Source organism: Salvia miltiorrhiza, chromosome 1 (genome assembly GCF_028751815.1).
Source record: "Salvia miltiorrhiza cultivar Shanhuang (shh) chromosome 1, IMPLAD_Smil_shh, whole genome shotgun sequence".
NCBI lineage: Eukaryota > Viridiplantae > Streptophyta > Magnoliopsida > Lamiales > Lamiaceae > Salvia > Salvia miltiorrhiza.
In genome coordinates, this window is record NC_080387.1 from 73,778,435 (window position 1) to 73,793,894 (window position 15,460).

Sequence of the window (15,460 nt, forward strand, 5' to 3'; positions counted from 1 at the left end):
TTTGCCTGCTCCTGTCTCCTTGGTGTTCTGGAACACCTTTCGTAGAACCCAGTCGCCGGGTTTGAACGTGCGGGTACGGATGTGTTTGTTGTAATGTCGGGCAATACTTTGTTGATACGAGGCTAGTCGCATGTTTGCTCTGTTCCGTTTCTCATCGAGGAAGTCTAATTCGTGGCACATAGCCTCTGGGTTTTCATCCTCCGTTGTCAGTTCGTATCTGGCGGTGGGGACTTCGCTTTCAGTTGGAATTATTGCCTCCATTCCATAAGCAAGAGAGAATGGCGTTTCTCCTGTTGATGATCTTGTAGTTGTTCGGTAAGACCAGAGCACGCCAGGTAGCTCGTCTGCCCATCTTCCCTTGGCTTTTTCTAGTCGTTTCTTCAGGATGTTCATGATGGTCTTGTTGGAAGACTCTGCTTGTCCGTTTGCTTGGGGATACCTTGGTGTTGAAAAATTGAGCTTTATATTCCAGAACTTGCAAAAATCTTGGAAGTCTGCACTGATAAATTGGGATCCGTTATCCGTGACAATTTCTTTGGGCACCCCGTATCGGCAGATCACATTCTTCCATACGAATCCCTTGACTTCTTTATCACGAACTTGGTGGAAGGAGTCCGCTTCAATCCATTTGCTGAAGTAATCGGTCACAGCTAACATATACACCTTCTGTCCGGGTGCAACAGGTAACTTGCCTACGATGTCCATCCCCCATTTCATGAATGGCCATGGTGATGTGATAGCGGTCATGGGCTCCGGGGGCAGGTGTGACACTTGGGCGAATCGTTGGCATCTATCACACTTTCTAGCATGGTCAGCTGCATCTGCTTTCATAGTGGGCCAGTAATATCCGCTTGTTAATGCACGATGTGCAAGGCTTCTCCCACCCGAGTGGTTTCCACACTCACCTTCATGCAACTCGGACAATATGTATCTTGCTTCTGCAGGGTTAATGCATTTCAAATATGGACCGGAAAATGATCGTTTGTATAGTTTACCTCGAATGATGGAGAATCGAGCTGCTTGAGCTTTAAGGCGACGCGCTTCATTTCTATCATTCGGTAGTGCATCATTCTCCAAGTATTCTATTATTGGGGTCATCCAGGTCCGTTCTGTTGATACTTCACTGACATGTTCATTTGTCTCCTCCTTTTGAATTGCTGGCCATTGAAGACAAGTGATCGTTATAGTTTTAGGTTTTGCGGTCTGGATCGCTGATCCGAGGTTGGCTAAAGCATCAGCATGACCATTGTCCCCCCTTGGCACTTGGTTTATGATGAACTGTTCAAAGCTTGATTGAAGCTCTTTCGTCTTGCCCAAGTAGGCCAACATCTTAGCGTCCTTGGCTTGAAAAATACCCTGCATTTGGTTAACTACAAGTTGGGAGTCACTGAATATTTTAATACGTTTTACCCCCATTTCCTTAGCTAATCCGAGTCCGGCTAGCATGGCTTCGTACTCTGCTTCGTTGTTGGTCGCCTTGAATTCACAGCGGATGGACTGTTCTATCACGTCTCCTAGTGGTGAGATGAGTACCAGACCTAGTCCACTTCCTCGCATATTACTTGACCCATCCACATATAGTTTCCAAGTTCCAGCTTGGTCGGGTTGTTCGGTCATGCAACAGATTTCCTTGTCGGCCTGCAAGGTAAGGTTAGGTGTAAAATCAACTAAAAAATCTGCTAATACCTGGGACTTAAGAGCGGTACGTGGCTTGAATGTAATGTCGTATTCGCTCAACTCCACTGCCCATTTCGCCAACCGACCCGACAATTCAGGTTTGTGGAGTATGGCCTTCAGAGGGTATGTGGTGGCGACTATGATTGGGTGGCATTGGAAATATGGGCGCAACTTCCTTGCTGTGTGAACCAACGCAAGGGCTAGCTTTTCTAATTGACCGTATCGGGTCTCCGCATCGAGCAGAGATTTGCTCACATAGTAGATGGGTGACTGCTTTCCGTCTTCTTCCCTGACCAACACGGTGCTGACGGCCGTATCGGATACGGCAAGATAAACCAACAATGCTTCATGGTTTTTTGGTTTTGCGAGTAAGGGCGGGTTGGTCAGGTACTGCTTGAGTTGTTTTAGTGATTCCTCGCATTCTTCTGTCCACTCAAATGTTTTTGATCTCCTTAAGGTGTTGAAAAATGAGTGACATCTTTCGGATGACCTTGAAATGAAACGGCTTAGAGCGGCTATCCTTCCTGTTAGCTTCTGAACATCTTTAACGCATGTGGGGGATTGAATACTTAAGATGGCATCGATTTGGGCTGGGTTTGCCTCTATACCCCGTTGGGTGACCATGTAACCTAAAAATTTTCCTGCATTAACACCAAAAGAGCATTTAGTAGGGTTAAGCTTCATATTGTATTTTCTAAGAATTTCAAATGTCTCCCTCAGGTGGTCTATGTGGTCCCTCGCATGGATGGACTTGACCAACATATCGTCGATGTAGACTTCCACTGTTTGTCCCAACAGATTCGCAAACATCCGGTTGACTAGGCGTTGGTAGGTAGCTCCAGCATTCTTCAGTCCGAATGGCATATACTTGTAGCACCACAACCCTATGTTGGTCATGAATGCCGTCTTCTCCTCGTCGTCAGGGTGCATTCGAATTTGATGGTACCCAGAGTATGCATCCATGAAACTTAGCAACTCATGGCCGGCTGTCGCATCTACTAGCATATCAATGTGTGGTAGTGGGAACGAGTCCTTTGGGCACGCCTTGTTGAGGTCTGTGAAGTCGATACACACTCGCCACTTTCCATTCTTTTTCTTGACTACCACTACGTTAGCTAGCCATTCGGGGTAATGAGCCTCTCGGACGAGTCCGTTCCGTAGGAGCTTTGTGACTTCTTCATTGATGATCTGGTTTCTTTCAGGAGCAAATTTTCTTCGTTTTTGTTTCCTTGGTGGATAGTCTGGGTCTACCTGTAACCTGTGAACAATAATGTTCGGATCAATCCCCGTCATGTCCTCATGGGACCAAGCAAAACAATCATAACGATCAGTAAGAAATGAAATAAGCTTCTCTCTCAATTCAGGATTGAGTTGTGCCCCTATCCGGACTTTGCGATCCGGATAGTCTGTATTGATTTGGACTTCATCTATCTCCACGGCTTCTTCTTCAACAAAGCTGGCAGACCGCTTTCGATTGTCGGGTTTGTCGGATTGGTCTGGTCGTTCATGCTGTACATGTTGCTCTAGCTGTGGTGACTGGTCCGTCCTGGGGTTGGATGAACCATCTTCCTGTAGTTGCTATAAAGCATATTTTGTCTTCATGGTGGTCTGGTAGCAGGATCTGGAGTCCTTTTGTTCTCCCCTGATCTCCTTGACGCCCCACTTGGTTGGAAATTTCACCACTTGATGAAAGGTGGAAGGGATTGCCTCCATGTCGTGGATCCATGGGCGGCCGAGGATGACGTTGTACGCAGATGGGGCATCAATCACCAAGAATCTTGTTGACAAATTGACCCCTTCGGCATAGACGGGTAGGTCGATCTCCCCCACGGTTGTTTTGCTCTCACCGCTGAAGCCTATGAGGACAGCGGTCTTCCTAGTTATGTTTGACTCGTTCAAACCCATCTCCCTGAAAGCATTAATAAACATGATATTGGCAGAGCTGCCGTTATCGATCAACACTCGTTTCGTTAAACAATTTGCAATATAAATAGAAATAACTAGAGCATCATGATGAGGGTTAAGAAGCTTGTCTGATTCCGTAGTTTGAAAGCTGATTGTCTGGGTTGGCTGGTCTGTCATAGCTTGACCAGTCATACTTTCTCTCGTTCTGCTAGACCCGGCTTGCCTGGTATGCCTCTTTGCAGCAGAGTGTGTAATCCCGCTAACCTCTGATCCGCCAGAAATGACATTGACTGTTCTCTCATGGTTTGGCGGGTTGGGTGGGGTGACTTCTCTGCGCTCGTCTCGTCTATCACTTCCATGCTTGAGGGTGTGTTGACCCTTGTCTGTTAGGAACTCAGTTAGGTGACCTTCTTTGAGTAAATGCGCCACCTCCAATCGTAATGCAATGCAATCCTCCGTTCGGTGTCCATGGTCGGCATGAAACTCGCACCACTTAGATCTATCTCTCTGGTCGGCTGGTGCCCTCATCTTTTCTGGCCATTTGACTTTGTTGCCTAGATTCTTGAGAGCTAGGACTGCCTCAGCCGGTGAGATGGACAAGTTATACTCTGGTAACTTGGCCCTTTCACGTGGTCGCGTCTCGTAAGGTTGGTCATACTGTCTCCTTCGGTATTCTTGTCGTGGAGACGGGTAAGGCTCAGACCGCTTATCACTCGTCCTCCTTTCCACCCTGGAGTCTCTTCTAGAGTTTCTGCTTGGTGAAGATCGGTGGTGGCTGTATTGATCTTCCTCCCATTTGATTTGTGCCCATGCCTTGGCAAGCACGTCCTCCATTGTTCTACAAGGGTATTTGGTGAGGTCTTTGTAGAGGTCTGAGTCGGGCAGGAGACCCTTTCGGAAGGCTGTGACCGCTGTCTGGGTGTTGCAGTTGGTGATGGACACCTTCTCCTTGTTGAATCGGCTGATATAGTCTCGGAGAGATTCACCACGCTGTTGCACCACGGCGTATAGATCCTCCGATATCTTTTCAAGTTTCCTGCTACTAGCATATTGCTGCACAAATATATCTGTTAGTTGAGCAAAACTTGAAATAGAATAATTTGGAAGGTTAGTGTACCACTGGAGGGCCGGTCCTGTCAGACTAGAACCGAACCCCTTACACATGCAGGCCTGCCTTAATTCACGAGGAATTGCGGCAGTGAACATTCTTTGCTTGTACTGAGCGATGTGGTCGGTCGGATCCGTCGTGCCGTCAAACATTTGCATGCTCGGAAAGCTAAACTTGATGGGCATTTCCACCAAGGCAATTTCATCCACAAATGGCGAGTCGGCATAGTAGTTCTCCGAACTTTTGTGGATGGGTGCCGGGACACCGGGAATTCGCTGGATCAAGGCCTCCATTTCCGCCAGCTTTCTCGCCAAGTCTTCATCTCTAATTGCAAATGGGCCAGTTGTGGCTGGTTGAGTGAATTCATTGGTGAACAGCTGGTCTTGGGTGAACTCCCTTGGACCGTGTCCGTCAGGCTGTTGGTTAACCTGGGTTGGCGGCGTGGTCGTCTGATTTAGCCCTAGTATGGTAGGTTGTGCGCCTCCAACGGCGGCATTGCTCATTGCTACGCCCGGCGTGGTGAAGATGGTTCGAGCATGTTGTCCTCCGGTGATGGTTGTTCCATCTTGTCGGAGTGTTCCTGACGTTCTGGCGTCCGGGTTGAGTTGACCAAGTTCCCGCACTTGCTCCAGCGCGGATGTTGTCATGTTAATTCCTGCATTCAAAGTCACACGACCAGGGTCAGTCTGGTTACCAACTACATTACGGTTTCTTACCGAAGATGACGGATCCGTCACGAGGTGGTTGGATCCGTCCTTGCGAGTGATCGGTGTATCTCCCAGAGGTTGCATGGAAGACACTTGGGCTCGGAAGCTGGGAGGTTCGATGATCTCGATAGGCTCCATAGCTTCGAGACGGTCATACAAGTTGGCGTTCTCTTTTTCCAACTTTTTGCATCTCTCTCGCTCCTGATTCATCTGTTCAGTCAGGGCAGCGATCTGGGCGGCTAGGTCAGCCTGAGCAGTCACGTGGGGAGCGTCGGGAGTTTCGGATCCGTCACGACCGTCAGACATGATTGATGCTCGTAGAGATATGTGGAAAGTGCGTTGATTCGCTTGATTGCTAGGGCCCCACGGTGGGCGCCAAATTGTTGGGGATGGATCCAACAACCACGAAATAGGACGTCGGGTACGTCCGGATCGGCGGGCACTAGCAACCTGAGAACCACAGACACGTTAGAGCCCTTCTAGGAACACCGGTGGGGGTGTCGATGGAAGGGCCTCCGACGCTCAAGTCAGTTCAACAATAAAGGATATTTGATGGAATTCGTAAAAATAATAATAAGACGTAAAATTAGTGAAATAATAAAGCAAGGTTGAAGTAGTCGGTCTGGCTGGTCGGACTAGTCAGCCTGACGGATCAGGGTTGCTCTGAACTTCAAACCGTGAGAGCGTGGAGGCGGATTGATTGAGCGAGAAAGCCAATAAGTGCAGGTAGCAGTGATTAGAGTATGAATCATTCGATGGGTCGTCTGACCTAGTCGGGTTGTATATATACTAGTCTCTTGGCGGCTAGGGTTGCTTCTATGCTTAAGTTCCACCCTAACTGCTCCGAATTTTTAGGAAAAGATATCCCACGATGCCTCCTTGCTTTTCTTGTTCACCAAGTAGCAGCCCTTTCTAGGGTTTGACATGACGAACCTGTATGTCTATGGGCCGTTTGGTTTTTCAATATGGATCGAATCTGACCCATCCGATTGGATCGTCTAGTTGGACCGAACAAATTCATTTGGGCCTTATACGAATTTTGCCCAATACAAGTGGAAAAAAAATAAAGAAGTAAAAAAAAATGAATAACTGTGTATTATTAGTTGGAGTAGTTTTCCAGAATGGATAGAAATTTATTTGGATCATACTATTATTTTGCATAAATCTTGTAGCCAATAATCTATATAATATAAAATAGGAGTTTCTTCTCTCCATTTTTCTCCTTTTTCTCTCTCTCTCTTTTTTCACTAAATTTTCTTCTATTCCTTTTCTTTTCTTTTTTTATATTTTAATTACATTATAAATATTAGTATCAAATTTAATTCATGAAAAAATATTCAATATGTATCTTAAATTTAATATAGTATAAACATCAAAAATAAATTTAAACGAATAAGTTAAGAAAATTTTAAAATTTACAACTTTTTATTTATGTTTGTGCATGAAAATATTAATATATTAATATCAATAATAATAACACCTAATTCTAATTTTCGTTATCGAATAATTTTTAAAATTTAATTAATAACTATAATTATCATTATACTTTACATAAAGTTGAAGATTTACATTTTCAAATTCGTGATTTTATTGAATAATTGATGTGAATTATTTTATTTTATTTTTACTTTTGTTCATATTTTAATTTTATTTAATATTTATATTTATTTGTTTAAATATAATGTCTAATTTCAATGTTCGTCGTGCATTGCACGAATGAGAATACTAGTAATAATAATAATAATACAATGTAGATAATATTATAGTAAAAATAATTAAATTTTGCCTGAGAGGCATTTATCTAGGGTTTGCGAAGTCTGAATGCTGAAGCTTAACAACATGGCTTCTTCCGCCCTCTTCCGCCGGATCTCATCCTCTCAAATTCGCAGATCTTCCCGGATAGCGGCAAATCGGCTGATAACCGGCGGCGTCACTTCACCAGAATCTCCGCCGGCTCCATGGCAGATGTTGACGACGGAGCGTGCCAAAGATGACGAGTTGATTTTCAGATTCCGATGCTGCGCCGAGAGCAACATCTACAATTTCTACAGCCAATTCACGAACTGTAACATGGATTGCGTGGGGTCGTCGCACGGTTGGGTAATTTTTCAGGAGAATCAAATCCCGAATTGGACGGATGGCGGCGTGCATCTCTCAGATCCGATCACTCGCCGACACGTAAAGCTTCCTCCCCTCGACAAAACCATGGAGAAATCGGCCAGAGTCACCCTCGCCGGGAGAGAAGGAAAGGCCTTCGTGATCTCCGGTGCGGACCAGAGGCTGGCCTTCTGCGATCCCCAGCGCAGCCGCGATTGGACCGTCTTCGGCGGCGACGAGCCGTACGAGAGCGCCGTGTATTCGATTAGCCACCGGCGGCTCTTCTGCATCACGTCCAGCTTCAATTTCGAGGCGTGGGATGTGGATGATCGCGAATCGGAATCCCCGAGGCTCGATTGGGCGACCCGATTCGACAGCCCGTACCCGGACGGGTTGACGCGGGTGGTGTATCTACTGCGTGCGGATGAGCGGGTGTTTGTGGTGGTGCGGCTCGTCAATCTCGACCGCAGATATAGGTATCTAGGCGACTTCGTGGGTCCTACAATTGGTTTCGATGTGTACGAGATCGACGGCGGATTGATGAGGAAGATGGAGGAGTCGTTGGAAGGGCTGACGATGTTCGTGGGGATGAATCAGCCGTTTGCGGTGAGAGACGTCGCCGGATTGAAAGCCGATGCCATCTACTTTGCAGGCGACAATCGTATCAACAGCGGTTACGACGATCACGGTATTTTTGATTATCGAAAGGGGGCTGAGTGTCGTCGCTGGACCTTTTCTCATCCAAACTACGACTCTTATCACTCACTGTGGTTCATTCCCAACGCTGACTAGTTTATTGTTATTAGGGTAAGTAGCGTCAAAATTCATCCAACTTTGAAAGAATTTTCATTTTTTTCGTGACTTTTAAATATTAGTGTAAAATACATAAATTTTTGATCGAGTTTGATTTTTTCTTTTCCCACGATGAAGTTTTCGGGCCATACTTTTTGTTACCTTATACTTTCGACACGTGTTTTAAGAAAAATGTGGATATTTGGAAAATTGATTAGATATAAAAATAAATGAGTTGTATGGACCCTACTATTAAAAAATAGATGTGACATATATTTGGTGGAAAATAAATGAGTTGTGTTCTACCGTATTATTAAAAATGAATGTGACATATATTTGGTGAATGAAGGGAGTAATAAGTGACGCCACTTACTAATATTGACTTGAAAACGATGTCGTTTGATAAAATAAATAAAACGTCGGTTTAGTCACTGATTTAATTAATAGACCTAATTTTCTCTTAATTTTTTGATTTGTATCTAGTTTTACACTCATTTGTGTGCAAACACTAAGAAGTCAATGTCTCATACTCCCTCCGTGCCAAATGAAATGTCTTACTATTTTTCTATTTGGGTTGTCCCACTTCAAACGTTGGTTGTCTTATTTTTCTATTTGGGTTGAACCCACATCACCTTTTTAACTATACATCACACCACTTAATAATATAATTAACATTTATCATAAATAATCGTGCTGAAAAAAAAACACGACATTTCATTTTGGATGGAATGAGTACCTTTTTTCTGGAGCGGTTGGAATTGTTGTACAAAATCCTTGCTTTTTGTCTAGAAGAGAGGTGCAATTTATGGGAAAAATTATACTCAACTAAAAGTTAGAAGATTTTGGAGCTGTTTATGCTTGTTAGTATTATTACTCCCTCTGTCCATCAACCAAAATAACAAATTAAGACACGAATTAATGAACTGATTTATTATTATCATTATTATCATTATTATTATTATTATTATTATTATTATTATTATTTAAGAGCAATTAGTTGTTGGCTACAAGATTTGTGCAAAATAATACTAGTATATAATCTTGAATTGATTATATTGGATTATGTACTAAATCGGTGAGTTTTGTTCAACTACTTCATAATCCAAAAAATACAAAAACACAACATCTCTTTATGTCTCAGAACTTGGACTCGATTTAATAACACATTGATATTCATAAAATAAATTTCGAGGTGATCTTGGGTACACTCGGGTGTATCGTACAATCGGATTACACATTCACTTAAACTTTGACCCGCACCCTGATTTGAGCTCATATCATGACCCAACTCATATAAATAATACTATTATGAGTACGGGTCAACCCGGGTGTACGGTACACCCAGGTGTACCCAAGATTTTATGATAAATTCCACACCTATCTTGTGCAACCAGCCTTTAGCTTCGATCTAAGTACTTTTTTTTATTATCAGAAGGGAGCTGAGTGTCGTGGCTGTCCTTTTCACTTTATTCAATTTTTCACCTATCACATTTAAAACATAAAATATTAATTTCTTAAAATTAAAGTTGTAAATGAGTTAAGCTATCCGTGAGTTATTCGATGTTCGATTCGAAAAAAGTTCGATCGGTAATTTAATGAGCAGCTCGTTCAGCTAATCCAAACTTGAGTATGATGATATTCGACTCGTTAGCTCGTGAGTAAGCTCTTTTTTTTTATAAGAAAAGAATTTTGAGTGATTACAAATCGGCCAGAAAATACAAAAAGAGAATATAGTAAAAATAGTTAAACTTTATTTTAATTTAAAAAATAAATTAAATAAATCAAAATTTTATCTATTAAACTCTAATTAGTACTCCCTCCGTCCCAAACGAAATGTCCCATTTCTTTTCGGCGCGGAGATTAAGAAATGTGTATAAAGTAGATAAAGTGGGTTGGTGGAAATTATTTAAATATTAAGTATAGAGAGAAAGTGTATTGCCAAAAAAGGAAATAGAACATTTCGTTTGGGACAGCCCAAAAAGGAAAACAGGACATTTCGTCGAAATGTCTCATTTCTTTTCGGCACGGAGATTAAGAAATGTGTATAAAGTAGATAAAGTGGGTTGGTGGAAATTATTTAAATATTAAGTATAGAGAGAAAGTGTATTGCCAAAAAAAGAAACAGAACATTTCGTTTGGAACAGCCCAAAAAGGAAAACAGGACATTTCGTTTGGGACGGAGGGAGTATATTAAACTAATTTGTGAGTCACCTCATAGATTTATTGATGATAAAAACAGGTAATGCTAATTGCTAAATATCTAGGTTTTGCGATGTCTGGATGCTGAAGCTTAACAAACATGGCTTCTTCCGCCCTCTTCGGCTGATAACCGGCGGCGTCACTTCACCTGAATCCGCCGGCTCCATGCCGGATGTTGATGCCGGAGTTTGCCAAACATGACGAGCACATATTTTCAGATTCTAATGCTGTGCAAGAGCAATGTCTACAATTCCCACAGCCAATTCGACTTATCGTTGCACGGTTGGGTAGCTTTTCTAGCTAGTAGCTCATCTAATACACTACACACTGAATCAGCAAAGCATGAACAATTTGACATCCGAAATCCAAAATCAAATCAACAAGGAAATTTCAAGTCCCAAATCAAAATCCTCCATAAATATTCCTAAATCTCTTCCATCATCCCTAAAAAAAAGTGAATAAAAGAGAAAACCCCAACAAAATCATCACCGAGAAAGTTCACCTTCAATCCCAACTGATTTGAGTTCACCTTCTGTTATAATCCCAGAAACAGAAAACAAATGCACACAACAGTATAGCCAAGAGATTACATAATAAAATGACATAGGTGGCAAAGTTTTTGATGATATTATCAACCTTTCTTCACAACTTTCTGCAGATGTCTATCCCAGCACGCATTCCATTCTTCTGCACTTTGGCCACTGCATTAACAAATTTAAAACTTGGTCATTATACAATGTTGATAATATAAGCAAAAGACTAGAGGATTCATACATACTTAATCGGCATCGATTTCCGCAATTTGGGAGTTGGGAATGAAGTAGTAATAGTAGAAATCCCCAGCACATCTTCACAATCATAAATATCTAGTTCTTTCAATATCCGCCCAACCCAGTCATAGACTAGTAGTTGACGGCGGCCCGGAGAAGATTCTCGTGAAACATACATCAATGAACCATTCAAGTTCAATGGTTTGTCAACATTATTGATAATGGCATCATCATTGTATAATTTAGACCATACTTCATCTATTCCATATTCCCAAACCTGAAAAGTCTTGGACTCTCCAACTCTACTATAGAAAATGACACCTAAACGATAGTTTGGAGTTACGACAACTTGACAAACTGGAGTATCTCCATTAAAAGATCTTACATTAAAAGATGGTGGTAAGGAGATGTAAGAAAAAATTTCTTCACTGAAATTAAATGCTAGAATGAAATTCATAGCTAACCAATGAAAACTACAATCCACAAGGGCATAACCGCCATCGGCGCAAAGAAACGAACTTCCTTCGGACTCAATCTCTTTCCAAGAATTACGTTTGAAGGAAAACAACTCACATTTTCTAGTGGCACCAGAAAAACTATAAGAATCTTCAACGTTGTACTTAACAACATCAAAGATTCTAATGACCTTGTAGTCGTCAGATTTAGCATCATACCCAAAACCACAATTATAAAAACTGATATAAGACGAAGGGGGAGCGGGGAGGGTCGGGGGAAGGAATTTCACGGTGTTAGCAAACGGGTTGCAAAGAGCAATCCGACCATTAAAAGTATTGAAACAGAAAATCCCACCACAATAACTAGCCTCAATGTAATCTACATAGTCAAATTCGCCCATAAATGACATGTCAAGAAAGAAACCATCCAAGTGGTCACCATTCAGGCTAATAGCCTTTAAATATTGACAGCCATTCAGATTGCCATGCAATCGCGTCACAAAAACGACGTCCTCCATTTTCTTATCCGTGCTTCGAACCTGCAATAGCACAAATATATATAATCAGAATATTAAAATGGTAGAAGATTAGGTTCATAAAAAAATATGCTTGAGTGTGAGACTTGAGTGCCACAGCCATTCGTATACATACTCATATGGAGTATATTATGTACTGTCTTTTCAAATAAAGCAGAAATCGGATAAATGAATTAAATGGCAGCAACTCGTAAGGATTTGTGAGGAGCCCTTTTCTTGTAAAAATGGAAAACGGCATATAAAAGAGAAGAAAAAGACTGATAAGAAAAACACAGAATGGGAGCAAAAACAGAGGAGAAGAAATAAGGGAGGTGGAGGTTTACATCACCTAAAAGAGAACAGAAGCTCGGTGTTTGTGAGGAATAAGGGATCAAGAGCAGCTATTTATACTAAAGGTTAAGGCTTTCATTTTGAAAAGGAGCATCAATCAAATAAATCTTTCCATCATAATTGTTCGTGGCTGAACAAGGTGATGAAGATTCCGGAGAATTTTACTTTGGGCTCAAGCAATGGACTCCAAAAAAGAATTTGAGCTGAAATAAATAAATATATATATATATATATATATATATATATATAATTGTTTGGGCTTTAATATGTAGTACTCCCTCCGTCCCAGCTTTTGGTATCCAGTTGAGAACGGCACGGATTTTAATAAAGTCATTGATGTGTTGTGAGTGGAATAAGGGTCCACATTATATGTGAGAGTTAAAATAATTAAAATGGAGTAAGGGCCCCACCTACTTTTACTAAAAATAGAAGTGGATACCAAAATGTGGGACGACCAAAAAAGGAAAGTTGAATACTAAAAGCTGGGACGGAGGGAGTATCTTAGTAAGACAAAATAAATAAAATCCCCAACATAATAATAATAATGGTAGAAGATTAGTTTCATAAAAAAATAAAACCAATATTGTTCAGAAACTAAAAACATTTAAAATTTGTAAAACTAACAGAAGATATGAAAATTCTAGAAACATAAGTTGTGTAATTGAAGAAAAGAGAATATTGGTTTTATTTTCAAATGAAGAGATGAGAAACTTACGTGAGAGAAGAAGTTGATCGGTAAAAGATGTATTGAAGGTTCGAGTTGTATCAGAAGAGGCGCTTGTGTTTGGTCGAGTACACCAGATTGTCGTAGGTGTGGTCGCCGCCGAAGAGAGTCCACTCTCCGCCGCAGCGGCGCGGTCGGCAGTGGGCGCGAACCGAAAGTCGCGGAGGCGAGAGGCGCGTCTGAGGCGGAGAGGATCACGCGATCGGCGGTGGGGAGAGGTGGAAGCTTTACGTGTCGATCGACGATTGGATTTGAGAGAAACAGATCGGTGTTTTTCCGATTGTACAAAGCTAACCAACCGTGTGATGATCCGACGAAATCGACGTCGTCGATTACGTCGATTTCGGCTGGTAATTGCAATTCATCGCTGAATATCTTGTTTTTGTGAATCACTTCCTCCTTCGTTGCGAGGCAGTGGAATCTGTAAGCTAGGTCACCGCTTTCATCGACGGCAGGTGGCAGCATCAGCCATGGCGCCCAGGGACGGAGCCAGGGGGCTTGATTTGCGATTTTTTTTGAGATATGTCCATACCTAAAATAACTTTGTTATACAAAAGTTGATTTGCTTGTTATATTTACTCATATATACTTAACTTAAGGATAATCGTGTTATTTAAAACTATATAATTGTTCGCTATTATTTTCACCACGCCGCAAGTGTACGGTGTAGTTGCAATATAAGGGAAGCAAGGTCGTATTCCACAAGGATTGGTGAATTTAAACTTCTAAATATTATTAATAAGTTGCTTTCAATCTATTTAGACAACCAAAGTTCAAGAGGTATTGATAACTAAAACAAAGCTAAATAAAGCAAGTAAACTAAAATAACAACAAAACAATTTTAGTTAACAAATTGGGGAATGACTCGAAGGAAAGTTATCCTAGGGACTAGATTTCGATGGATCGTAATGAACTTCAATCTAAATCAATATAAATCTTGATATGGCCTACTTATCTAGGACGATCTCCCCACTAGTTTTAGCCCCCTCCCGGACGACTAAAGCAGTAGATTACGGGTCACAATTGCCGTCCCCGGTCAATTTCTAACCTATAACTCCCAATAGCACAAAAGATCAATAAGCCCTCACCCACCTCTCAACCTCCCGGTTTATTGAGATGATATGTATCAAACTCCTAATCTATTGTAATTATCCTCTCCCGATTCAAATCACAAATTAGAAATGCACAAAAGGTGGCCAACCAATCATACAAGAGATAAATCTAGGACTTGAAAAGATAACAATAAGCACAATCAAGATATATATTAAACAAAGAAATCAATCCATTACAAATCCATCTAATCTAATCCCTAAGATAAGGGATTTTAGCCAAGCATATTCATAATAAAAACAAATCCCAAGTCATAAGAAAACATAAATAAAGATATAGAGAGATAGAGATTCATAGACAAATCCTATAATTTTGATCTTCAATCATGTAGTCTTGATGAGCTCCTTTCCAAGTCTTCCCCTTCTTTCTTTGATTTTGGTGTTGTTCTTGTGTGTGGAAGAGAGAAAAAAGGTAGAGAATGGAGGCTAGGGTTTGGAATTGGAGTGTTGGGGAAGATGGAGTGGGTGTGTGTGATGTTAGATATGAGAAAAGAGGGGGAAAATGGAGTTTTGGGCTAAAAATCACGTCTGGGCCCACCAAAAGGCGGATCCCCGCCTCTTCCCCGCGGTCACGGCATGAACCGCGGTTGAAAACGCGGCTGGAAGCAGGGGAGGCCGCGGTCATGGGCCGCGGCTCGGACCGCGGGTGACTGTCAAAAACGTTCTGGACTGCTCTGGAGCAGAGGCCCGCGGTCGGGCCCGTGGCCGCGGCCCGGACCGCGGGTTACTGGGCAATTTTGGAGCAGAGGCCCGCGGTCGGGCCCGTGGCCGCGGCCCGGACCGCGGGTGCCTGGGCTTTATGCGCAGTCAGCTTGTTCGGCTCCGTTCTCCCTCGTCCGGACTCGGATTTGATCACCGTTTGCGCTCACGAATTCCTATCGAGACGTACTTCGATCTCATGTCTTCAAAATCCTCCAATTAATCCTTGATTTTCCCTGAAATCACTCCAAAACTACACCAAATAATCAAAACTCAACAAAACTCAAAATTGGGATACAAACACATATTAGCAATCAATTCATGGGGGAAAATGACAACAATTCATGCGATA

The 15,460-nt window shown here is 42.1% G+C and overlaps 1 protein-coding gene across 1 annotated transcript; it reads right to left on the reverse strand.

The window, feature by feature from the left end:
- Window positions 1-10,829: 10,829 nt before the first annotated feature.
- Window positions 10,830-13,851, reverse strand: LOC131006074 (uncharacterized). The gene is made up of 3 exons (XM_057933216.1): window positions 13,292-13,851; window positions 11,264-12,249; window positions 10,830-11,186 (listed from the first exon to the last, which is right to left on the reverse strand). Exons 1-3 carry the CDS (start codon window positions 13,763-13,765, stop codon window positions 11,117-11,119), a joined length of 1,530 nt encoding a protein of 509 aa, XP_057789199.1. The 5' UTR covers window positions 13,766-13,851; the 3' UTR covers window positions 10,830-11,116.
- Between the last annotated feature and the right edge of the window lie 1,609 nt (window positions 13,852-15,460).

Coding starts and splice junctions, on each gene's coding strand:
- LOC131006074 (XM_057933216.1), bottom strand. CDS start 13,765: ATGCTGCCACCTGCCGTCGATGAAAGCGGTGACCTAGCTTACAGATTC. Junction 12,250..13,291: donor CGATCAACTTCTTCTCTCAC/GTAAGTTTCTCA, acceptor GTGCTATTGCAG/GTTCGAAGCACGGATAAGAA. Junction 11,187..11,263: donor CGGAAATCGATGCCGATTAA/GTATGTATGAAT, acceptor TTGTTAATGCAG/TGGCCAAAGTGCAGAAGAAT.